This window comes from Rana temporaria, chromosome 10 (assembly GCF_905171775.1).
Source record: "Rana temporaria chromosome 10, aRanTem1.1, whole genome shotgun sequence".
Lineage (NCBI taxonomy): Eukaryota > Metazoa > Chordata > Amphibia > Anura > Ranidae > Rana > Rana temporaria.
In genome coordinates, this window is record NC_053498.1 from 11,949,371 (window position 1) to 11,974,770 (window position 25,400).

At 44.7% G+C, this 25,400-nt stretch overlaps 1 protein-coding gene across 1 annotated transcript; it reads right to left on the minus strand.

Moving 5' to 3' along the window:
• Positions 1 to 432: 432 nt before the first annotated feature.
• LOC120916325 (phospholipase A2 inhibitor and Ly6/PLAUR domain-containing protein-like) lies at positions 433 to 19,048 on the minus strand. Its single transcript, XM_040327231.1, has 5 exons — positions 18,952 to 19,048; positions 8,837 to 8,953; positions 5,169 to 5,321; positions 3,966 to 4,106; positions 433 to 671 (listed from the first exon to the last, which is right to left on the minus strand). Exons 1-5 carry the CDS (start codon positions 19,001 to 19,003, stop codon positions 478 to 480), a joined length of 657 nt encoding a protein of 218 aa, XP_040183165.1. The 5' UTR covers positions 19,004 to 19,048; the 3' UTR covers positions 433 to 477.
• Positions 19,049 to 25,400: the final 6,352 nt, after the last annotated feature.

Genomic DNA, 25,400 nt, shown 5'->3' on the forward strand with positions numbered 1-25,400 from the left:
GGCGGTGTAACGTATCTACGATACGTTGCGCCGCCGCTCTTCTATGTGAATCTGGCCCTAGATTTCCAAACCAAACTGAGACAATTGTAAATTTGTAGGCCACTAAAAAATAAAAAAAACGCGTATTTTATTTTTTATTAAAAACATAAAATGTATGCAAATAGTAAAAAAAAAAAAAAAAAAAAAAAGGAAGAAATAAAACAACAGTTTGCAAACAAACATTTTGTAAAAGTGAAACTGAAATCAATTCAATAGTTTTTATGTATACTGCGATCAACAAAAACATTATGGATTGCGGTTATGACAAAAAAGGTTTTCTTACAAAAAAAGAAAAAATGATCTACTAGTTACTGAAAGATAAAAAAAATCTGTTCCCCACGAATCAAACTTTTTTTTTAGTTTCTAGTCTAGAGGATATATACATATATACTGTATATATAGGATATATATATTTTTTTAGAATTTTTTTTAGACATTTCAGATCAATAACTTTAAAAAGAAAATTCCAATCATAGCCGGGAGGTAGAAACCTTTGTGGAGACCCGTACTTCCACTAGTACTTCCACTATTACTTCCACTAGTACAGATAAATACACCTTCTTGGGCACCATCTTTCCTGGAGAAATCACAGAAACTTTTTGTGGCACAACCACCCGCAGATATCCCGCCTCCTGCAAAAAAAAAAAAAAAAAAAAGCATGAAAAGTTTGGGAAATTCAGGTTTTCCAAAATTAAAACTGTTAAGGCCAATTTTATCTTAAAGCGGTGGTTGACCCTCCTTAACATCCTTATACCATTACATTCGGCATCGTAGCGCGAGCTACGGTATGCCGGTCTTAAATTTTTAATCCCCGTACTCACTGTGCTATCGATCATTGAAGAATCTGACTCCCGCGGGGAATGGGCGTGCCTATGGAGAGGGAGGATGATTGACGGCCGGCTCTGGCACGTCACGCTCCCCGAAGACAGCCGGAGTAGGTCTCGGCTCTTCACGGCGCCTGCGCACAGGCTATGCGCAGGCGCCGTGAAGAGCCAAGCCTATTTCGGCTATTTCCGGAGAAGCGTGACGTGCCAGGGCCGGCCGTCAATCACCTTCTCTCACCATAGGAACGCCCATTCCCCGGAATCTTCAATGATCCATAGCACAGTGAGTACGGGGATAAAAAATTTAAGACCGGCATACTGTAGCTCGCGCTACGATGCCGAATGTAATGGTATAATAAATTTTTTTTTTTTTTTTAATAGGGTGAACCCCCGCTTTAAAGAGGGAGTTCACCCTAAAAAAAAAAATTAACATTAGATTGAGGCTCATTTTGTGAAGGGGAATCGGGTGTTTTTTTTTAAAATCGAAGCCGTACTTACCGTTTTAGAGAGCGATGTCCTCCTCGGCTTCCGGGTATGGTCTTCGGGACTGGGCGTTCCTATTTGATTGACAGGCTTCTGATGGTCGCATACATCGCGTCACGAGTAGCCGAAAGAAGCCGATCGTCGGTGCGGCTCTATACGGCGCCTGCGCACCGACGTTCGGCTACTTTCGGAAAATCGTGACGTGATGGATGCGACCGTCGGAAGGCTGTCAATCAAATAGGAACGCCCAGTCCCGCAGCCCATACCCGGAAGCGGCGGAGAAGATCGCTCTCTAAAACGGTAAGTACGGCTTAGATTTAAAAAAAAACACCCGATTCCCCTTCACAAAATGAGCATCACTCTAATGTTAAAAATGTACTTTTCGGGTGAACTCCCGCTTTAATAACAACCACACATTAAAGAGGAACAGCAGTCTGCTCACATAATTTGTAATAAAAGCATAGATAACCAGATAGATCGCAGATAACCGCCATTACTAGTAAAACAAAAAATAATAAAAAAAAAAATACTACTAATTCTATACGAGTGTTTCTCAACTCCAGTCCTCAAGGCGCCCCAACAGGTCATGTTTTCAGGCTTTCCATTATTTTTCACTGCCCTAGTAATTACCACAGACATTTCATCTGAGGGAAAACCTGAAAACATGACCTGTTGGGGCGCCTTGGGGACTGGAGTTGAGAAACCCTGTTCTATACCCTATTTTGTAGGCGCTATAACTTTTGTGCAAACCAATCAATATACGCTTATTGCAATTTCTTTTTTTTTTTTTACCAAAAATATGTAGAAGAATACGTATCGGCCTAAACTGAGAATTTTTTTATTTTTTATTATTGGGATATTTATTATATCAAAAATGTAAAAAATATTGGGCTAGATTCACATAGATCAGCGGATCTTTAGATCCGCGTGATCTATGTGATTTAAGATCCGCTGGCGCAAGTTTGAGAGGCAAGTGGGTAATTCACAAACCGCTTACCTCCAAACTTGCGGCGGCGGATCGTAAAACCCCCGGCGGAATTCAAATTCCGCGGCTAGGGGGAGTGTACCATTTAAATCAGGTGCGTTCCCGCGCCGATTTAAATGAGCATGCGCCGTCCGCGAAATTTCCCGGCGTGCTTTGCTCCCACTGACGTCCTAGTTTCGGCGTGAGCGTAACTTGTGACGCGCGGGTTTCTGAATCGGCGTACGCAAACGACGTAAAAAAAAAAAAAAAACGACGCGGGAACGACGGCTATACTTAACATTGGCTGCGCCTCATAGAAGCAGGGGTAAGTATACGCCGGGAAAACCGCTACGGAAACGTCGTAACAACACTGCGTCTGGTCCGCGTACGTTCGTGAATTGGCGTATCTCGCTGATTTACATATTTCTCAGCGTAAATCAGCGAGAACGCCCCTCGCGCCATTTTTAAATTGCAGGTAAGATCCGACGGTGTAACGCAGTTACACCTGTCGGATCTTAGTCATATCTATGCGTAACTGATTCTATGAATCAGGCGCATAGATACGACCGGCCGAACTCAGAGATACGACGGAGTATCTGGAGATACACCGTCGTATCTCTTTGTGAATGTAGCCCATTGTGTTTTTTTTTTCAAAATTGACGCTCTTTTTATAGCACAAAAAATAAAAACTGCAGAGGTGATCAAATACCACCAAAAAAAAGCTCGATTTGTGGGGGAAAAAAAGAACGTCAATTTTGTTTGGGAGCCACGTGCAAAAAATAAAAACAAGGGCCCGGATTCAGAAAGAAGATACGACGTCGAATCTCCTGATACGCCGTCGTATCTCTGAGTGCGGTCGGTCGTATCTATGCGCCTGATTCGTAGAATCAGGTTACGCATAGATATCCCTAAGATCCGACAGGTGTAAGTGACTTACACCGTCGGATCTTAGGCTGCAATTCCAGGCCGGCCGCTAGGTGGCGCTTCTGTATTATTATGCAAGGAATATGCAAATGAGGAGTTACGCCGATTCAGAAACGAACGATCGCCCGGCGCTTTTTTTTTTACGTCGTTTGCATTCGGCTTTTTCCGGCGTATAGTTACCCCTGCTATATGAGGCGTAGCTAATGTTAAGTATGGCCGTCGTTCACGCGCCGAGTTTTGAAATTTTAAGTCGTTTGCGAATACGGATGGACGTAATTTACGTTCCCGTCGAAACCAATGACGTCCTTGCGACGTCATTTAGAGCAATGCACTCTGGGATTTTTTTGGGACGGTGCATGCGCAGTTCGGTCGGCGCTGGGGCGCGCTTCATTTAAATGATACACGCCCCCTACCCGCCGAATTTGAATTCCGCCGGGGGATTTACGATACGCCGCCGCAACTTTACAGGCAAGTGCTTTGTGAATAAAGCACTTGCCTGAAAAACTTGCGGCGGCGTAATGTAAATGAGATAGGTTACGCGGATCCAAAGATCCGCTCACCTATCTGAATCTAGCCCAATAGCACCAAAAAAAAGGTCTATTTGTGGGAAAGATAGCACATCAATTTTTTTTTTTTTTTGGGTACACTGTCGCACGACCGCAATCATTTCTTTTGCCAGTGGGCAAATGTACAATTTTTTTTATAACACTGGTTCTGCCTGTAATACTGACCTGATGATTTAGTGGGCAGGAAAAAACACATGTTTTCATCCCCTGTACACGACTTCCTATCTGAGCTGGAACACCCGTTAGGGTCAGCAGTCACGCAGGTTCGGCATATCACTCCATTGGATGCTGAGCTGTCCGCTGGCACTAAGGTAAAAAACATAACATGGCTATAATGACAATAAGATCCAACAGTGAAGATGTTAATCATAAGCGTGTGCACAGGGTGTGCCAGGTGTGCCTGGGCACAACCTAATCACCCTGAGCAGATTCCCCTGCTGCTTGACTGCAGATAAAGGGACTGGGGAATCTCTGGCCTGAGTCCCTTTCTCTGTTTCAAAAGTGGGTCTGTTTAGACCCCTGATAATTTACCAAAGCCCCCCCCCAATACATATATATTGTAAAAAATAATAATAATATATATAAATAAACTAGTGATAATAAACTTTGCCCTACTGACACTGTCCATTGCTCTACTGACACCATGACAACAATGTCTGCCCTACTGACACCGGCCACTGCTCTACTGACACCGTCCACTGCTCTACTGACACCGTCCACTGCTCTACTGACACCGTCCACTGCTCTACTGACACCGTCCACTGCTCTACTGACACCGTCCACTGCTCTACTGACACCGTCCACTGCTCTACTGACACCGTCCACTGCTCTACTGACACCGTCCACTGCTCTACTGACACCGTCCACTGCTCTACTGACACCGTCCACTGCTCTACTGACACCGTCCCCTGCTCTACTGACACCGTCCACTGCTCTACTGACACCGGCCACTGCTCTACTGACACCATGACAACAATGTCTGCCCTACTGACACCGTCCACTGCTTTACTGACACTGTCCACTGCTCTACTGACACCGGCCACTGTTCTACTGACACCATCCACTGCTCTACTGACACCGTCCACTGCTCTACTGACACTGTCCACTGCTCTACTGACACCGTCCACTGCTCTACTGACACCGTCCACTGCCTGTATGCTCATTTCTGCTGTCCCGAAGTTGAGATAAAAGGCTCTTTGAGCTAAATTAGAAGGCTATGGAGGTGCACTCCTAAGTATTTGCTGCTGCAAGGTATAACTGTTCCTACAAACTGTCATGGCTGACCTACCTATGATTCCTGAACAACATGGCCGCTAGCCACGGCTTTTCATGTGTCCAGTACGTGATATAATTGCAAGAGTCACTTACAGGAAGGAAGAGTCGGGGTGCATTCATCAGTTCCACAACACGATGTACCTATCTTCATTTTTCCATTACGGGGGAGGCTTGCACTTCCGCTCATGTTGCACTTGTCCTGTGATATACATAACATCTCGTACAATGTTTGTGAACCACTGGAACCTACAAGTAAACACACATTGTATTATGCTCCGCAACGAAGGTTTAATGTGAAACAAAAATGGCAACCACCCACAATTTATACCAAGATTTTAGAGTAAGGCGGACATGGAAGGGCTTTGCAGAGAACAAATAAAATAAAAGGTTCCCAGCACATTTGCCAGCAAAATACACTTTCTAACAATTTGTGTAAAAAAAAAAAAATGAGATTTTAGTTGCACAACATTTGCAAATATATGTGGAAGCTCTATAGTGCAATTAGTTAGCTCTAAATGAGAGCAATACTTCCGCCACCAGACCTCCTCCTTATTGCTAAGCTGATAATCTATAGGGGGCTTTTTTAAGTCTCACCAATGGAAAATATATAGGGGACTAACGTTACTGTCAGGAACGTTACTTACCGAGGCCGAGATGCCAAGGGCAGCTCACCTTTGCGACTCAATGCGATCCACCCACTGGTGTTTGAGACAGAAGGAAGGACGCACCAAGAGGCACCGGGTCCAGTGGCAGGAGGGAATCCAAGGTGGACCGGGAACTGGATAGCCGAAGCTCACTGGAGGCTGTTCAGAAGCACACAGGAAATAGTCCAAACAGAAGGTGCTCAAACAGGGACAAGGCTGAAGAATAATCCAGAGAACAAGCCGAGGTCAAGGGGTTGAGAAGTCAGATAGTCCAAAGTTCAAGCCGGGGTCACAGGGTTGAGGAGAGCAGCAATCCAGAGAGCAAGCCAAAGGTCAGGTAAAACAGGATATCCACAGATAAGGTTTCCAGTAGCAAATACTCCAAACACTGACAACGAACCAGCAATTTGCAAGGAGGAAGGGGCTGGCTTAAATAGGCCGCACTGGCCACTGATTGGTCCACAGAAGTACAGGTTCAGGACCAGGTTCCAACGGACAGCAAGCAAACTAACACTTGAGCAGTGGCTCAGATGCAAAGAGCTGGACTTGTAATGGATAGGTCCTAGGTTCAATTCCACCCAGAGCCAACTGGGGAATGTGACCGTAAAGGGCAGTGCCCTGACAGTTACCATTTTAACGGACGCGCACTAATTTAAGGTTTGATATGTTGGGCATCAAAGACTCATTGGTTGTTTTAGCGGTAATTTTTTTTGTATAGGGCACCTCTTTGCTCCGACCAGTCCGGAGCCTTGTTAAGGGGCTTCTAAAGTTTACCCATGGTTTACCTCTATGGCCAATGTTTCCCCTTAGGGGACTATGCCGAATTCTAAAGGACAAGACTCTTGTTTTCGACCCCTTTCCACCCCATAAACGTTGGGGTGCCTCCCATCTATACATAGTTATAGTTTTACCTTATACTACAGAAAAGAAAAACGAATTACCCCCAGATGGGACTTTAAAGGCCAGACTCCAGTACAAGATAAATACATTTTATTAAATGGGTTAAACCAAGATGGGTTGACATTTGTTCACAGAGATAGTCTGGACATTGGATTACATAAATCTACTGAAACAATCAATGAAAAGACATAAAAAATAAAGATAAAAAAAGTGTGACACCTGGGACAAAAGTCCAGTGTATGGAACCAAGAAAAAAACAAAATAAACCCAGTAAGAAAAACATACAAATAGATTAAAAAACACTCTGTAGAGAGCGATGGAGATTAGCCCGACGCGTTTCTGGTCTGTTGATAGGACAAGAGACCTTCATCAGGGGCCACAGGAGTGTGTAATTGTGAGCTCTTTTCTCGTTTGTATCACGCAAAAGATCGAAGAATTAGCCCTTGTGTTATGGGTTCTAGGTGTCCCCAAAAAAACATTTTTTTGGGTCCTGGGGGTGGAAGAAGAGGGAGGGGTGGCTCCGACTGGCCTCAAACACAAGATGTCCCCAAATATGGGGCTTTTTGAGGGCAGAGTACAGCAGGTCAGTGATTCCACTGAGTCCAATACGGACGGTCCTCGTAACAATGCTCGGGAGAGTCCCGAGCTGAACATGTACAGGGGGAACCTGTTGACAAGTGCCGTGGTTTGAGATATAGTGTCCTGGTAGCGTTAATCCCTATTGCTCTCAGGGTGCTTGTACCTTATACTACAGTTCCACTTGCTGTCTCAGTAGATCTGTTACATTAGGGGCGCCCAACCTTTTGAAGAGTGAGGGCCACTTAAGCGACTTGATAACTGGTCGCGGGCCACAATGAGAGGAGCCCACTCTATTCTCTCTCTCTCTTTTTTTTTTTTTGCGGATCAGAGTGGAGGTAGGCATTTGTGAACGGACACAAGTCCATTTACATTTGCTACTCCTAAGGCCTCATACAAACGAGGGGACATGTCCAATGAAAGCGGTCCGCGGTTGTACACACCATCAAATCGAAATCCGCGCGGACAGGATACGCGGTGACGTCGCCGCGCCGTCGCCGCGATGATCACTCCGACGCATGCGAGGGCTTTCGGCCAAGCGGACATGTCCGGTAAGTCTTACAGATGACCGAACATGTCCGACGGACAGGCTTCCAGCGGACATGTTTCTTAGCATGCTAAGAAACATTTGTCCGCTGGAAACATGTCTGATCCGCCGGAAAATTGTCCGGTCGGCCCTACACACGCCGCGGACCAGTTTCAGCAGACATGTTCGGTCGTGTGTACGGGGCCTTAGAGGTGAATGGAGGGTCCAATTAGGTCGGACTGACCGTGTGAAAGGGACCTAAGGCTGCTTTCACACTGTGATACGTTACGCCCGCACTAAATTGCGCAGGGCTACCTGAATCTAGCCCATATTTTTTTTGCCCGTGTTATGTAATCTTTAGGCCTAAAATTATATTTTTATGTGCAAAAAAAAATAAAAAATAAAAAACTTCTCTGGCCAGCGAAAGGGTTAAAAGCTTAAAGTGGATGTAAACCCGAAATGTATTTTTTTGATGTCACAATGTAGAGAATAAGATTTCCTATCATCTGTGCCCAGTCTTGCCACACAGAGTTAATCCAGCTCTGAGCAATCCTCTTTTATTGTTCAGTGAAATAAAACGGAGAAAAACCTTAGTCCGTTCCGCCCCCTTGCTGTGAGTGACGGGTTATTTACATATCTCATGCACTAGCTTGGAGACAGGCATTGGTTTTTAATTCCCACCCCCACTCCTTTTCTGAAGTCATGTGGTTACTTTTCTGGATTTTGATTGGATGTTTGTGATCATAGCAGAATTTAGTGTAAGGAATACACAGGAAAAAATGCATGTTGACAAGGGGAGTGTAGAGGAGGGCGGAGAGTCTACCGACATCAAGACTCCACCCACAGAGCTCCAGACAACAGACCCACCCACAGAATCTGCAGTTTTTCAGTTCTTATAACAGATAGAGGGGAGACATTTGACAGGCAAGGATACATGCAGGAGGCATCTATATCCGTATAGATCAGCACTATGGCATTAGTTTAGAAAGGATGAGAGGGGTTTACATCCACTTTAGGATTGTGCACATAAAACAGAAAAATGGTCTCTGATGTGGACTGACGCTTGTGAGACTCTGATATCAAATGCACATAGCATTTTATATTGAATAACTTACCTGGAGCCCAAATTTTTTTGGATACAGCTCCACACACAGAGCCAGAATGACAAGTCACATTGGGGCCGGTACATGAGTTTGATCTAGAAGAACACTCCGTACAAGAGAGCGAGTAACCTAAAGAGAGAGAGAGAGAGAAAACACAGCGCAGGATGAGTATCAACCATAGCAGCCAAATTTTACCAAATTGAACTGTCTGTTTTTTCCCCATTTATACTTACCATGGTCCGATCTGTCCCCCTGGCACTTCTACACTGAGAACCGAGCGATCGAACAACGCTGATCGCTCGGTTCTGACAGATCCGTGAGCAGGGAGCTTCTGACTGTCAATCAGCAACTCCCTGCTCTGCCCCTCCTCTCTCACTGGAGAGCTGGATCGTGGAGGGGTGGGGAGCGGCCAGCTCAGGCTCTCATCTGCTCGATGAGAGGCTGAGCCAGGTGTCGGTCCAGGCACGTGGCCGATCCCGACTTTTATTGTCGCGATGACGTGGTGCCTGGGCCGACTTCTGTGACATCAGCAGAGAGAGGACTTCACCCCGCTGTCTGCTGGGAACAGGTCACAGGAGTGCAAAACTAATGCACTGCTGTGATCCACAGGAGAAGTACTGCCAAGCGAGCTATAGCTATACTTCTCCTTTAAGGTGTAGGTCAACCCAAACAATTAAAAGCCTTTTTATTTGTCCTTTTTTAACTTTTTAACATAACATTGCAATTTATATACAGTATCCTGCTAGCATCTGCCTCTTCTTTGACTTCCTGACAACACAAACTAGAGGTTCCTATTCCTGTTGCCAACCTTGCTCTTCTTACTCCTGCATTTGGACTACAGGACTCCAAGATAGAGGTAGAGACAGGGCAGTCAGGAATTATGGGGCCCCTTACACAGCTTTAGGCATGGGCCCCCTGGAGCAGACAACTGGGGTGGGAGGGGAGAGGGGGGGCTGCCACCTCAAATTGAGAAGCGGGGGGTGCCACAAATTGGGAAATTGGGTGGTGGGGGGGGGGGGTTGCCCTGGGAACCTCTGGGCCCCTTAGAAAAAAAATTAAAATAAAACAAAAATATATATATAAAAAAAGGGGGGTAGCCATCCGGGGCCCTGGGGACCTCTGATTCTTTTAATAAAAAGAAAAAATAAAAGAAAGAAAAAATATATATATAAAAAAAATAAAAAAATAAAAGGGGGGGGGTTGCCATCCAGGGCCCTGGGGACCTCTGGGCCCTTTATTAACCACTAGCCGACCAGCCGCCACAGTTATACAACGGCAGGTCGGCTTGGCTTTGCGAGATCACATAGCTATACGTCATCTCGCATTTCAGCCAAAAGGGGTGCGTGCGCGCTGACCAGAGACGCGCACGCGCGCCGCCGCTTGCCCCTGGTGTCGGTTTGCGTGCCCGGCGGGCGTGATCACCGCCGTGCACCCGCGATCACTTGTTACAGAGCGAGAACTGGGAGCTGTGTGTGTAAACACACAGTTACCGGTCCTATCAGGGGGAGAAATGACTGATCATACAATGTATGAACAGCGATCTGTCATTTCCCCTAATTAGTCCCTCCCCCCCTTCAGTTAGAACACACCTAGGGAACATAATTAACCCCTTCCTCCACCCCTAGTGTTAACCCCTTCCCTGCCAGTGACATTTTTATAGTAATCAATGCATTTTTATAGCACTGATCGCTATAAAAATGACAATGGTCCCAAAAATGTGTCAAAAGTGTCCGATGTGTCCGCCATAAGGTCGAAGTACTGATAAAAATCGCTGATCGCCGCCATTACTAGTAAAAAAAAAATATTAATAAAAATGCCATAAAACTATCCCCTATTTTGTGGACGCTATAACTTTTGTGCGAACCAATCAATAAACGCTTATTGCGTTTTTTTTAATGAAAAATATGTAGAAGAATACGTATCGGTCTAAACTGAGGAGAAAGAAAAACGTTTTTTTTTTATATATATTTTTGGGGATATTTATTATAGCAAAAAGTAAAAAATATTCATTTTTTTTTCAAAATTGTCGCTCTATTTTTGTTTATAGCGCAAAAAATAGAAAACGCAGAGGTGAACAAATACCACCAAAAGAAAGCTCTATTTGTGGAAAAAAAAGGACGCCAATTTAGTTTGGGAGCCACGTCGCACGACCGCGCAATTGTCAGCGACGCAGTGCCAAATCGCAAAAAGGGGCCCGGTCATTGACCAGCAATATGGTCCGGGGCTGAAGTGGTTAATATATATATATATATATATATATAAATAAAAAATATATATATTTTATAAAAAAAAGGGGGGGTTGCCTTGTGGGCCAAGGGGACCTCAGGGCCCCTTACAAAAAAAAGGGGTTGCAATCCGGGCCCCTTACAAAAAAAGGGGGTTGCCATCGGGGCCACTGGGGTCCTCTGTGCCCCTTACAGGAGTACTGCCTGTACCCCCTTGATGGCGGCCCTGGGTAGAAGTAGAAGCCTGATGCAAGAAACCATTAAGTCCCCCCTCCGGCCTCCTTCCCACTGATCCCGTAGCCCTTTACTCCCATCGTGGGACCCTTTATTAAGGTCCCGCAGTGGGGCCACCTTCCTGCTATTTTGGGGTCCCCCCACAGCGGCAGAACACCAGGGCTTGGTCGCAAGTGCGACCTTTGCGACACCGGTAGTTCTGCCACTGGTGTCAGTTTTTGTCTTTTTGTTATTTGTTTATTTATTTTTTCCATAATAAAAATCTTTTTGTAAAAATAAAAAATTGTATTATTTTTTTTATTATTTTTTTAGAGCCCCCCGTTGGGGGCTTTGGTGAAATATCAGGGATCTAAACAGACCTCTGGTGTTTCACCTTTGAGACAGAGAAAGAATATTGAGGAAACCTCAGTCTCTATGTCTGGTAGCCTCAGCAGCACAGAATGAATGAACAGGAATAGCTCTGTACAGAGCTTCCCATTCATTTATAAACTGAAACAGTTTACTAAGACAAGGAAAGTGCTGGTAAATGACACATCCCTGCTCTCCATCATTTTAAATTATTAGTTTTTTTTTATTATTCAATTTTTTACAAATAAAAATCTTACATACTTTGCAAAACAATTTGCAAGTCATTCATAAAAAATACTAGACATTCTCAAAATACACATAAATACGTACGAAATACATATAGGTACATAAATGGATCCGTCCTCTAACATACACTTAAAAATGAATCTATAAATCTATACCGCAACATGTACTCTTAATTCTCCTGGGCCAATCTAGCTAATAAACGAGAGAAAACATAAGAAGAGGAACATAGGACCACCCCTAAAAAATCAAAATAAAATAATATATGCGTATGCATACACATACACACATATACATACACATCTTTATGTGAATAACTTTACCCCAAATCTATACCCCCTATTACCTGTGTCTATTTTTTAGGGCTGTTACTGATCAAATTTTTTGTGTTCGATTAATCGATTTTTTTAATCGATTAATCGACTAATTTCGATTAATTATAACACACATACAGATCCGACTACTTTTAGCTGATCTCCTTGCAGGCTGATTCCCAGTGCAGCTACCAACCATTGGAAAAATGGATAGCAGGATACAAAAAACACACAAAGGCAGCGCTCGATGGGAATAGCATTAAAACTTTTATAGTCTTCAAGTAGGTAACAAAATAAATATTGCACTGGAGATAAAATCGATGTAGCTACATAAACTGTAAAAATGGTGCGAGTAATACCAAACGGTACCAAAAGCAGTCATAAAAACATGTAGCTAAGTATGATACTGGTATAAAAATGTGTACAACGATACCACTGCTGAATCCAGATGAGGAGGGGTTAACATCAGTCCGTCGGCATGTAGGTGTCCCATGAAGGGAACTATCACAACTCCCAGTGGATGGTTGTAGAATCCCAGGTTTATAGAGGGAAGTGATAGAGGGAAGTGTAACAGCCCTTGCGTGTGGCAGATAGTAAGGTCCCGCCGGCATGCAGATATGAAGGCACAGCAAAGGAGCCCTTCAGATGGACACGGCAAGCCCCGCCGGTGTCCGTGACGTTACCGGATCTCCGACGGAACTCCCTGAAGGCCCAGAAGCCGGCGGAGAGGTGAGTACCAATCAAAAACATTTTGATCAATCAAAGAAATTAAAGATGAATCGATGAATTAATAGTTAATTTCCACAGCCCTACTATTTATCTTTACTTTCGAGGGGGGAGAGATTCATCTCTCTATCCCCATTACTATCTCCTTCAAATTGTGCAAAAAACAAAAGGGGGGCAGATATCTTTATGTGAATTTCATTGCCCCTATACAAACACATCTACATCCCTCTTACCCATGTGTATTTATCTTTATTTTCAATAGGGGAAGATTCTCATCTCTCTATCCTCATTACTATGTCTTTCAGTTTCAGGTTGTGCAAAAAAAAAAAAAAGGGGGATTGAGGAAGGGGAGTCATATTCCCCTCTCCTTAAAGCGGGAGTTCACCCATTTATAAATTTTTTCTCCCCTTAGCTTCCTGCTCGTTCGGTCTAGGGGAATCGGCTATTTGTATTTGTATTAAAATATGATCCGTACTTACCCGTTTTCGAGATGCATCTTCTCCGTCGCTTCCGGGTATGGGTCTTCGGGAGCGGGCGTTCCTTCTTGAGTGACAGCCTTCCGAGAGGCTTCCGACGGTCGCATCCATCGCGTCACTCGTAGCCAAAAGAAGCCGAACGTCGGTGCGGCTCTATACTGCGCCTGCGCACCGACGTTCGGCTTCTTTCGGAAAATCGTGACGCGATGGATGCGACCGTCGGAAGCCTCTCGGAAGACTGTCAATCAAGAAGGAACGCCCATTCCCGCAGCCCATACCCGGAAGCGACGGAGAGGATGCATCTCGTAAACGGGTAAGTACTGCACATATTTTAAAATAAATAGCCGATTCCCCTAGTAAAAACGAGCAGGAAGCGAAGGGGGAAAAGTGCCCTCTAAGGGTGAACCCCCGCTTTAATAAGGTGGGGGCGTGGAGGGAGGGTGTCAGTTAGCAATTGCCTAAGTACAGTACTCCCTCCGTTCCCCATAACTCTCAAATAGATCGGGGACTGTTCAATTTCTAGCCATTCTTCCAAGTATCCTAAAATCTTGTTTCTGCGTCCCTACTCAAGTATAAGCCGACCCGAATATATAAGCCGAGGCAAAAACTGGGAAAACGTATTGACTCGAGTATAAGCCTAGGGTGAGATGAACCAGCAGCCATGATTACCGTGGTCAGTACACTAAAGCCCCGTACACACGTACGGGTTTCCCAGCTGACTTTTTAACGCTGGGAAACCCGAGGGGAAAACCGAGAACCTGCTTGGTAACTTTTTCCCCCCACAACACGACCGGGTTTCCCGACAAGAAAACTGCCATGAGAGCTTTGGTCGGGAATCCCGGCCGTGTGTATGCTTCATCGCAGTGTTTCCCATAGGAAAACTGCTGGGTTAAAAACCGCCGGGAGCTCTCATGGCAATTTTCCTGTTCACATGCCCTTAAAGCGGGGGTTCACCCTAAAAATTGTTTTTTTACTACCATGAAATGCAGCATACTAGCGCGAGCTACAGTATGCCTTTATTTTATTTTTTTGCGCCGTACTCACAGTTTAATCCCGTAGTTAAGTTTCAGACTCCCCGCGGGGAATGGGCGTTCCTATGCAGAGGGGAACATGATTGACGGCCGGCTATGGCGCGTCACGCTTCCCGAAAATAGCCGAAATAGGACTTGGCTCTTCACGGCGCCTGCGCAGTCAGCTCCTAGTCTGTGTGCAGGCGCTGTATAGCGCCGTGAAGAGCCGAGTCCTACTCCGGCTATTTTCGGGAAGCGTGACGCGCCATATTCGGCCGTCAATCATGTTCCCCTCTGCATAGGAACGCCCATTCCCCGCGGAGAGTATGAAACTTAACTACGGGATTAAACTGTGAGTACGGCGCAAAAAAATAAAATAAAGGCATACTGTAGCTCGCGCTAGTATGCTGCATTTCATGGTAGAAACTTGTTTTTAAGGGTGAACCACCGCTTTAATTAAAATGCAAATGGCCACAAAGTCATGGGAGAATCGGAAGCGGCTTATCTATTTACCGGTAATTGTTTCTATGCTATACTAATATGTGGATCGTCAATAAAATAAAATAAAAAATTATGGCCGGACCTCCGCTTTGAGCATTCTTATTTAAAAAGCAAAATTAAAAGGCTTACCTGCTGTCTTATGCCGCGTACACACGACCGTTTTTCATGACGAGAAAAATGCAATTTTTTAACTTGGTCATTAAAAACAATGGTGTGTGGGCTCCAGAGCGTTTTTCTCGACGTGAAATATAGCCATTTAAAATTTTGAACCTGCTCTAATGTTTCGCTTTGTTTTTCACGTCGTGAAAAAAGGTTGTGTGTAAGCTTTAACGACGGGGAAAAAACGTGCATGCTCAGAAGCAAGTTATGAGACAGGAGCACTCGTTCTGGTAAAAGTAGCGTTTGTTATGGAGATAGCACATTCGTCACGCTGTAACAGAGTGAAAAGCACGAAGACTGAAAAGTGCGAATCATCTCTCACCAAACTTTTACTAACACAAAATCAGCAAAAGCAGCCCAAAGGGTGGCGCCATCCGAATGGAACTTCCCTTTTATAGTGCCGTCGTACGTGTTGTACGTCACCACGCTTTGCTCGAGCATTTTTTTTTTCACGATCGTGTGTATGCAAGGCAGGCTTGACAAGAATCACATCGAGAAAAACATAGTTTTTTCCATGACATTAAAAACGGTCGTGTGTACGCGGCATTAGAGTGGTCAAGGTCTCTCCAGCGTCTCCTGGTTGTTTTCGAGGTCACAGGTTACATGGAAAGGGTGAATCACCCAAGTGGGGACACAGCAGTAATAAAAATAATGGTAGGGCTCAAGCCCATCTCTACACCATCCAAAACGTAAAAAAGTGTCTAAAAAAAACACTTTATTAATACAAAAAATAAAAAATATAATAATTATGTTAGTGCCTGTACCAGCTATCTGGCAAATTTGGATGGAAGTCAGTGGCGGCTGGTGCTCCATTTTTTTAGGGGGGCGCAAGCAAAATCACAAACCCCCCCCCCCCCCCCAACGTCACTCACCCGTGATTGGGCTTACAGACAGACGGACAGAGATATAGATAGATAGATAGATAGATAGATAGATATAGATAGATATAGATATAGAGATAGATATAGAGATAGATATAGAGATATAGATAGATAGATAGATAGATAGATAGATAGATAGATAGATAGATAGATATAGAATAGATAGCTAGCTATAGAATAGATAGATAGATAAATAGATAGAAATAGATAGATATAGAATAGATAGATAGATAGATAGATAGATAGATAGATAGATAGATAGATAGATAGATAGATAGATAGATAATAAATAGATAGAATAGATAGAGATATAGATATAGAATAGATAGATAATAGATAGATAGAGATATAATAGATAGATAGATATATAGATAGATAGATAGATAAATAGATATAGAATAGATAGATAGAGATATAATAGATAGATAGATATATAGATAGATAGATAGATAGATAGATAGATAGATAGATAGATAGATAGATAGATAGATAGAGATATAATAGATAGAGATAGATATATAGATAGATATATAGATAGATAGATAGATAGATAGATAGCTATAGATATATAATCAATAGATAGATATAGAATAGATAGATAGAGATAGAATAGATAGATATATAGAGAGATAGATAGATAGATAGATAGATAGAGATATAATAGATAGATAGATAGAGATATAATAGATACAGATAGATAGATAGATAGATAGATAGATAGATAGATAGATAGATAGATAGATAGATAGATAGAGATATAATATATAGATATAGATAGATAGATAGATAGATAGATAGATAGATAGATAGATAGAGATATAATAGATAGATAGATAGAGATATAATAGATAGATAGATAGATAGATAGATAGATAGATAGAGATATAATAGATAGATAGATAGAGATATAATAGATAGATAGATAGATAGATAGATAGATAGATAGATAGATAGATAGATAGATAGATTTAGAATAGAAAGAGAGAGATATAGAAGAGAGATGAGAGAATACACACAGCATGAGCTGCATGACTCTAGGAGGTTGCAGAGCTGGGGGGCCCTCGTGTTACACATACTGGAGATGTGTAATAACACTAACAGCCCCATCCAGATTACTGTCCCCAGGAAATGTGCTAAAAGCTTCTCAGCCCTTCACTGTACTCTCCCCTCCTTCTACATCCCAGATCCACTACACACAGGACACTGCTGCTGCACGTTCTGAGAGCACAACACAAGAGTTCTCTGCCTAATTACCTGCTAGCAGCTCAGTGAGATGTCCCGATGTTCAGACTAGCCAGGATGAGTCACTGAGAAAACCGGAAGTGATTGGCTGGTCAGATAAAAGCACCGCCCTAAGTCCTATGGACCAGCCAATCACTAACCACCAACAGGACACCACATCCAGCACAGAGTGGTTGTGCGAGCGCGGAGATTTGCGCTCCGTGGGCAGTATAAAAGCCAGCCGATAGATTTTCTTGCGGCTTGCCCAATCTCACGATTTCGATGACATCATGCTTCCCACAGCACCTCGGTGGCCGGCGCTCCGCCCCCCCCCCACATACACACACTTAAAGGGACATGTTATAAAAAAAAAAAAAAAAGTCATTTTTTTTTTTTTTCATTTTTTTTTTTTTGTTGATGAGTAGCTTTGGGGGGGGCGGCGCCCCTGCGCCCACTATGGACGGGCCGCCACTGATGGAAGTGAACTATCGGGACTTCAGGAGAAAAAACTTAAGACACATCTATTCTAAAGCGTGGCTGGACGACGACATTGGATACAGCGCCTTGAGGCGATTTAGTTTGCATTTGTAGTGCTATACAAGTTACTCGCTCACTCACTCATAACTAATATCTAAACTGGTAACTCCATGGCAAGAAGGTAAAAGAATTCACCAACATGTGCCTTTGCTCTCCTAAGTGCCTCGGGATCTGCGGAAACTGAAGGACTCAATGTAGAAGTCTGAATTTGCATATGGCACGTCTCCTGCAACCATTGCCATGTCATACCAAACCTTTATATAGATATGTACAGTGCAATGTGCCAGGGCTCTGATTCTGGAGCTAAATGTAGAATATTGCATCTGAGCTCCCAGGTATTACCGTGTTTCCCCGAAAATAAGACCTACCCCGAAAATAAGACCTAGCGCTATTTTCCAGGAGAGCTGCAATATAAGCCCTACCCCGAAAATAAGCCCTAGTTCGAGGTGATTATGTGATTTTTGAGGAATAATCCTGTTACGGCAGTGTGCTGTGTGTCTCTAGCGGTGTCAGGTGCCTTTGATACGGAGCAGCGCTGGTCTCCTCTTCTCCTGCCTGTCTGCGTGAGATATTGGGCCCCCCCTCCCTTCACAGAGCTTCGGCGGGTCATTGAAAGTACCGTACGGTGCGGAGACTCTGCAATCAACTTGTGCGGTATGCAGTATGGATACTCTGGTCTCCGCAAGGTATTTACAGGTTTTCAGTTTTTTTTTTCTCACATGCCGGTGTGTCCTCTTCCCTGCTTCGAGCATTGCAGAGGGAGGGGGGCTGGGGTCCCTCGCTGGTGGCTGGGATAGGTGGAGGAAGGCTGAGGTGTTTAGCGCTGTTGGATTGCAGGGGCACACACATTCTGTATTGTGTGCTACTGTAAAAGAAAGAATTTTGGCATTTTAAGTTTGTTCAAACTGGGGATTCCTGACAGGCAGGGAGAAAAGCGAATATATTAAGACCTACCCTGAAAATAAGCCCTACTGGGTCTTTTGTTGCCAAAATTAATATAAGACCCGGGCTTATTTTCGGGGAAACACGGTAGCTTCCCGGTTGCTTTGAGGGACCAATGTCCTGATACTTCTTTGCGAGAACTTCTATCTTCTAAAACAGTTTTAATAATTTTTTATATCAATACTAACATAAACTATTTAGAGTTCTTTCTGATTTTTATCTTTAAAAGTACACGTATTCTTTGAAATAAAAGGGTGCATTATTTTAAGGACATTTGTGAATTATTTCCTAAAGATTAAGAAGTACTCACCAGATGCTGCCAAAGATGAGAGCACCACGAGGATTTGGAAAATTGATGCCATTATGTGGAGTCCGAAGTATCTCTAGGTTGGTGCCAGGGACAAGTGATTAAGTATGCTCGAGAGTGACTTTTGTATATGACTTTTGGGTTTGGGTGTGATCAGTTTTGGAACCAATTATTATATTTGCATGCATAGATTTTATTTCCTCTTCGGAAATGTTTCCTCTAATGTCATATTCCTGAGTTGAAAAAATGAATCATCATCATCATCAACTTGCAGCACAACCCTTCTGTTCTACTAATTCCAATAATTTTTGGATAGGAAAACAGATCCTCAATCCACCATATGAGAAAAACACATTACAGATACTCTTATGCCGCGTACACACGACCGTTTTTAATGTCATGGAAAAAAACAACGTTTTTCTCTACGTGATTCTAGTGAGGCCCGGAGAAAAAGTGACTGAAAAGAAGAATAACCCAGGGTCGGGGCCATGGGCGTCCGCTCCATAGGGCAAGGGGGGGCCATTGACCCCCCCTAGAAGATCGAGAAGGTGTTGAAAAGTTTTGTGGCTGCGGGCTGCCTGAGCGGTCCCGGGCCGGATGTCACACAGGCACAGCGAGCAGAGTAAAGCCGCCCCCCCCCTCCAGTGTTTATGTGTACACAAGGGGAGGGAACCTGCTGTGCCTGTGCCACGCTGATGGCTGATCTGAGGTAGTGAATGGGATGGGGGGTCCATCTGTGCTGAAGGGGGGGTCTGTACTGAAGGGGGGTCCATCTGTGCTGAATGGAGGGGTCTGTGCTGAAGGGGGGGGTCTGTGCTGAAGGTGGGGTCCATCTGTGCTGAAGGGGGGTCTGTACATTCTCTAGGCTATATTTATATGGGCATGGAGTGAAGCTGAATTATCTCAAGAGCTATTTCACACTGCCAGCTGGCCGCGTTATCGGTAAAGTGGCATTGTTTTAGCTGCGCTATTCGGCCGCTTTTAACCCCTGCTAGCATTTAAAGAAAGGGTTAAATGCGACTGTGTATCACCGCTGCCGAAGCGCCCCTCCCTGAAAAAATTTCAGCGGACGCCCATGGCCGGGGCATGACCGTGTGCAATGGAGCCTCCACAGGGTTACGTTTTTGGGGAGGAGAGGTAGGGAGGTGCTGACTGGTAAAATGAGTGTGGAGGGGAGGAGCGGTATAAGAGGGGGAGGCGGAGCCAGGCGGGCACAGTCGGGAATCAGTTAGAACGAAGGAGGCAGTTTTCCCACCCACCCTCCCTATGTTTGTATTGTTGTGTGGTTGTCTGTTTCTTTTCTTGTCTTTCAGGATTCTGGATGCAGGTCATCATAACAGCAATGGAACAGCGGTGTCCTTGGTCTTTGATGGTGGAATATAACCGATCTGATGGAAGTTTGGGGGTTATACAGGCATTCCCCCTTCTGCATCTCCGTGACATGATCGCGGGACCCGGTCATACCTCCCAACCGTCCCGGATTTCGTGGGAATGTCCCGTGATTGGCGGTAAATCCCGCAGTCCCGCGAGCAGCGCTATTGTCCGGCGATTTCGCGGCACTCCCACGGGTTATGCTCATTTTGTCCCTCATTCTGAAGTTGAAAAGTTGGGAGGTATGCCCGGTCACAGAGCTTGCGGCGGCACATGTGCGCCCGCACGCCGGGAATTTCAAGGCAACGTTCCTGTCGCTTTGTGCATAGGAGCCATTCTGCCGACGTATAGCTACTGGTGGCGGCCGTCAGCAAGTGGTTAAGGTAAAAATTGTTTAGGCATCAGCATAGCTGATTGCTTTTCTGGAGCACCGGGAGCCATTGGCCAGTGACGAGGGGGCCAGGTCCCGCTGTCTGTATCAATGGAAGCAGCAGCGGGTGTCAGGAGCAAGCAGGCACGAGTGCCCCAATGGAAAGCACTGGACAGAGGGGAGGAGCCAGGAGCGCCGCCGGTGGACTCGAAAAGAGGCGGTTCGTGGCCGCAGATAAGTATAGACATGATTTGTTTTTTATTGTTTTTTTAATTTTATTTATCTATGCAATCGCTTTAATACGGTTAGTATGTTATGTCTGATATCCATATCACAGATATCCAGGTATTCGATATTGATAGTAGTTCCTAGATGTGCTTATGCAAATGTTTTTCAGGATGAAGGAAGCATAATGTTGATGAGATGAACACACCACACCCTGTGATCGTGGATTTTGCATATACTGAATTAAAATGTTAGCTAGGCTTACCTGGTAAACCCTTTCATCTATATATATCTGGGGTTGTGTCATGCTGTTGCATTTCCAAAATAGATTTGTTGTTACATAAAGTTCTACCCATTGGCATGGTGCAACATTCTTTTTTTTTTTCAAATTGCATAACAAGTTGCACAGGTGTGAGTGAACGTCAGGCCCGGACTGGCCATAGGGCATACCGGGCAAATGCCCGGGTGGGCCGCGGCGGGCCGCATGTCACGTCCCCCCCCCCCACTTATATAGATAATGTACCTATCTGAGTAATAAAACCTCCCAACTTTTTGAGATGGGAATGAGAGACACCTACCAGAAAAAGTATGCAGAAATAGGACACACCTCCTGCCACGCCCCCTTAAAGGAGAATTGTACAAAAAAAACAAGATTGGATAAATCCACACAAATACTTTTTTTTTACAACTACTTTTCCTTTATATTGGCTTTTTGAATGTACAAATGCAGCAATTTAGAAATTGGATGAAAGGTTTAGCTCTGGGAAACACTTTTTCAAACATAAATAGTGCATTTTATATACAACTATATAAATCAGACCAAAATGAGGAGGAAAGAGGGACAGAGGGACATTGCTCCAAATCAGGGACAGTCCCTCGAAATCTGGGACAGTTGGGAGCTATGCTTTTACCAGTCCACTTACATACTAGCTCCGCTGATTTGGGGTAACCTATTCTAAGAAACATGATAGGATACAACTAGGGTTGTCCCGATACCACTTTTTTAGGACCGAGTACAAGTACCGATACTTTTTTTCAAGTAGTCGCCGATACCGAATACCGATACTTTTTTTAAATGTGTCCCCAAATGCAGCCATGTCCCCCCACATATGCAGCCATGTCCCCCCCAGCCATGTCCCTCACATATGCAGCCATGTCCCTCACATATGCAGCCATGTCCCGAGTCCAGCCATGTCCCGAGTCCAGCCATGTCCCGAGTCCAGCCATGTCCCCCATACCTTTGCCGCCGTCGCATGGAGAAGATCACAGCATTCATTTGAATAGCTGTGATGTTCCCGCACGGCGTTTAACCCATGCGGCGGTGCGGTGCGATGCGGCGGCTTTCGATGCGGCGGCGGCAGCGGCGGGGGGGAAGTATTCTATTTAGGTATCGGGGGTATTTGCACGAGTACGAGTACTCCCGCAAATACTCGGTATCGGTCCCGATACCGATACTGGTATCGGTATCTGGACAACCCTAGATACAACCTCAGAGACACCTGATTTGTAGGGAATAGAGTCTTAACCACTTACCCCCCGGACCATATTGCTGCCCAAAGACCAGAGACCTTTTTGCGATTCGGGACTGCGTCACTTTAACAGACAATTGCGCGGTCGTGCGACGTGGCTCCCAAACAAAATTGGCGTCCTTTATTCCCCCACAAATAGAGCTTTCTTTTGGTGGTATTTGATCACCTCTGCGGTTTTTATTTTTTGCGCTATAAACAAAAATATAGCGACAATTTAAAAAAAAATGAATATTTTTAACTTTTTGCCATAATAAATATCCCCCAAAAATATATAAAAAAAAAAAATTTTTCCTCAGTTTAGGCCGATACGTATTCTTCTATATATTTTTCGTAAAAAAAAATCGCAATAAGCGTTAATTGATTGGTTTGCGCAAAAGTTATCGCGTTTACAAAATAGGGGGTATTTTTATGGCATTTTTATTAATATTTTTTTTTACTAGTAATGGCGGCGATCAGCGATTTTTTTTTCGGTACTGCGACATTATGGCGGACACTTCGGACACTTTTGACACATTTTTGGGACCATTGGCATTTTTATAGCGATCAGTGCTATAAAAATGCATTGGATTACTATAAAAATGCCACTGGCAGTGAAGGGGTTAACACTAGGGGGCGGGGAAGGGGTTAAGTATGCCTGGGTGTGTTCTTACTGTGGGGGGGGGGTGGACTTACTAGGGGAAACACTGATCTTCTGTTCATACATTGTATGAACCGAAGATCAGCATTTCCCCTGCTGACAGGACCGAGAGCTGTGTGTTTACACACACAGCTCCCGGTCCCCGCTCTGTAACGAGCGATCGCGTGTGCCCAGCGGCGATCGCGCCCGCCGGGCACACGCACGGGAGTCGGGGGCGAGCCACCCCCCAAGCCAAACTAATGCCCCCAAAAAAGGCCGCCACATCACCGCTTTACTCACTGACAGTACTTGTCCTGGCCGAGAATGCCTAAAGGAGCACAATCCCTGCCACCTGCTTGTGATTGGAGAAATCATAAATCCCGCCTCTTGTGTCCAATCACTGTGCTGTAATTCGTTACACCACAAGCTGATTTTTGGGAAGGGGGGTGTCCCTAATTGGTAGTTTGGAAATGTGGTCACCCTATCTGGAGGGTCTAGTAATGCTTGCTGCTGGGGAATCTATTGTTGCTGGAAGGGATCTATTTTTGCAGAGAAAGGGGGTCTATCGCTACTGCGGAGGTCTTCTGTTGCTCCAGGGGAACATTTGTTGCTGGGGTGGGTCTTATATTGCTGGGGGGTCAGTTGTTGCTGGGAGATATCTACTGTTGAGGGAGGGGTCTGTGTTGCTGGTTTCTGGAGGGTTTATTGATGCTGACTACTAAGAAATCTATTGCTTCTGGAGGGGATCTATGTTTGTAGGGGGGTCTATTGTTGCTGGGGAGGTCTATTGTTGCTGGTGGGGGGATCTATTGTTGCTGATGTAGGTCTTGCATAGCTCCCAACTGTCCCTGTCCCTCTGTCCCTCATTTTGGTCTGATCTATATAGCTGTATATAAAATGCACTTTTTATCTATCAAATAGTGTTTTCCAGGTCTAAACCTTTCATCCAATTTGCAAATTGCTGCATTTGTAAATTCCAAAAGCCAGTATAAAGAAATAGTAGTGGTAAAAAAAGAATTGGGGGTTGAACCAATCTTGTTTTTTTTGTACAATTCTCCTTTAAGGGGGTGTGGCAAGGGGTGTGTCCTATACCTGCATACTTTTGCTGATAGGTGTCCCTCATTCTCATCTCAAAACTTTGGGAGGTGTGGTCTTATTTTGCAGGAGGTCAATCGCTGCTGGGAGGGATTTGCTGTTGAGGGAGGGGTCGAATGTTGCTGGCTGCTGGAGGGTCTATTGATGCTGGCTGTTGGGAGCCCATTGATGCTGGGGTGGATCTATTTTCCCTTGGGTGTCCATTGTTGTTGGATCTATTTTACTACTTTCATTATCATTAACAAATTCCATACAAAATAGCACCACAAAATGATACCTAATTCCGTATTCTAAAATAAGTGGTACTGGGAGGTGGGTAAGGGGTGGGGCCAATGAGCGTGGTTTGGAGGTGGGTAGGGGGCGGAGTCAAGGGGTGTCTAGGAAGGGAGGAGTTCCTGCACCTATTCTTTGAGAAAAAAAGCCCTGCTCACAAATATAGGTGCTGCCAAAAACTGATGACATGAGCAAGGCATGATTATGAAGAGTGGGAAATTTTTCTTTGGGAAGATAGGGCCAGATTCACAGAAGAGATACGACGGCGTATCTCCTGATACGCCGTTGTATCTCTGTGATCCGCCCGTCCTAACAATGTGACTGATTCATAGAATCAGTTACGCATAGATAGCCCTAAGATCCGACAGGCGTAATTGACTTACACCGTTGGATCTTAGGATGCAATTCTAGGCCGGCCGCTAGGTGGCGATTCCATTGCGGTCGGCGTAGAATATGCAAATGACTAGTTACGGCGATCCACGAAGATCCGCGCGTTTGTCGCAATCCCGTACGTCGTCGCTAGTCGGTTTTTACCCGTCGCAAAGTTACACCTGCTTTAACATGGCTTATCTTTAGATCAGCCATGTTAAAGTATGGCCGTCGTTCCCGCGTCGAATTTCGAATTTTTTTTTTTTGCGTAAGACGTCCGGGAATACGAAACGCCGTAACGCATGTCGCATTTAAAAAAACGTCGGGGCGCCATAATTTCGCGCAATGCACGTCAGGAAATTTCCTAACGGAGCATGCGCAGAACGTTCGGCGCGGGAACGCGCCTAATTTAAACGGTGCCCGCCCCATTTGAATTAGGCGGGCTTGCGCCGAGCGCATTTACGTTACACCACCGCAAGTTTACAGGTAAGAGCTTTGTGAATCGAGCACTTACGCTGTAAACCTGCGGCGGTGTAACGTAAATGGGATACGTTACGCCGCCGCGGCGTAACGTAATTGTCTGTGAATCTGGCCCATAAAACTT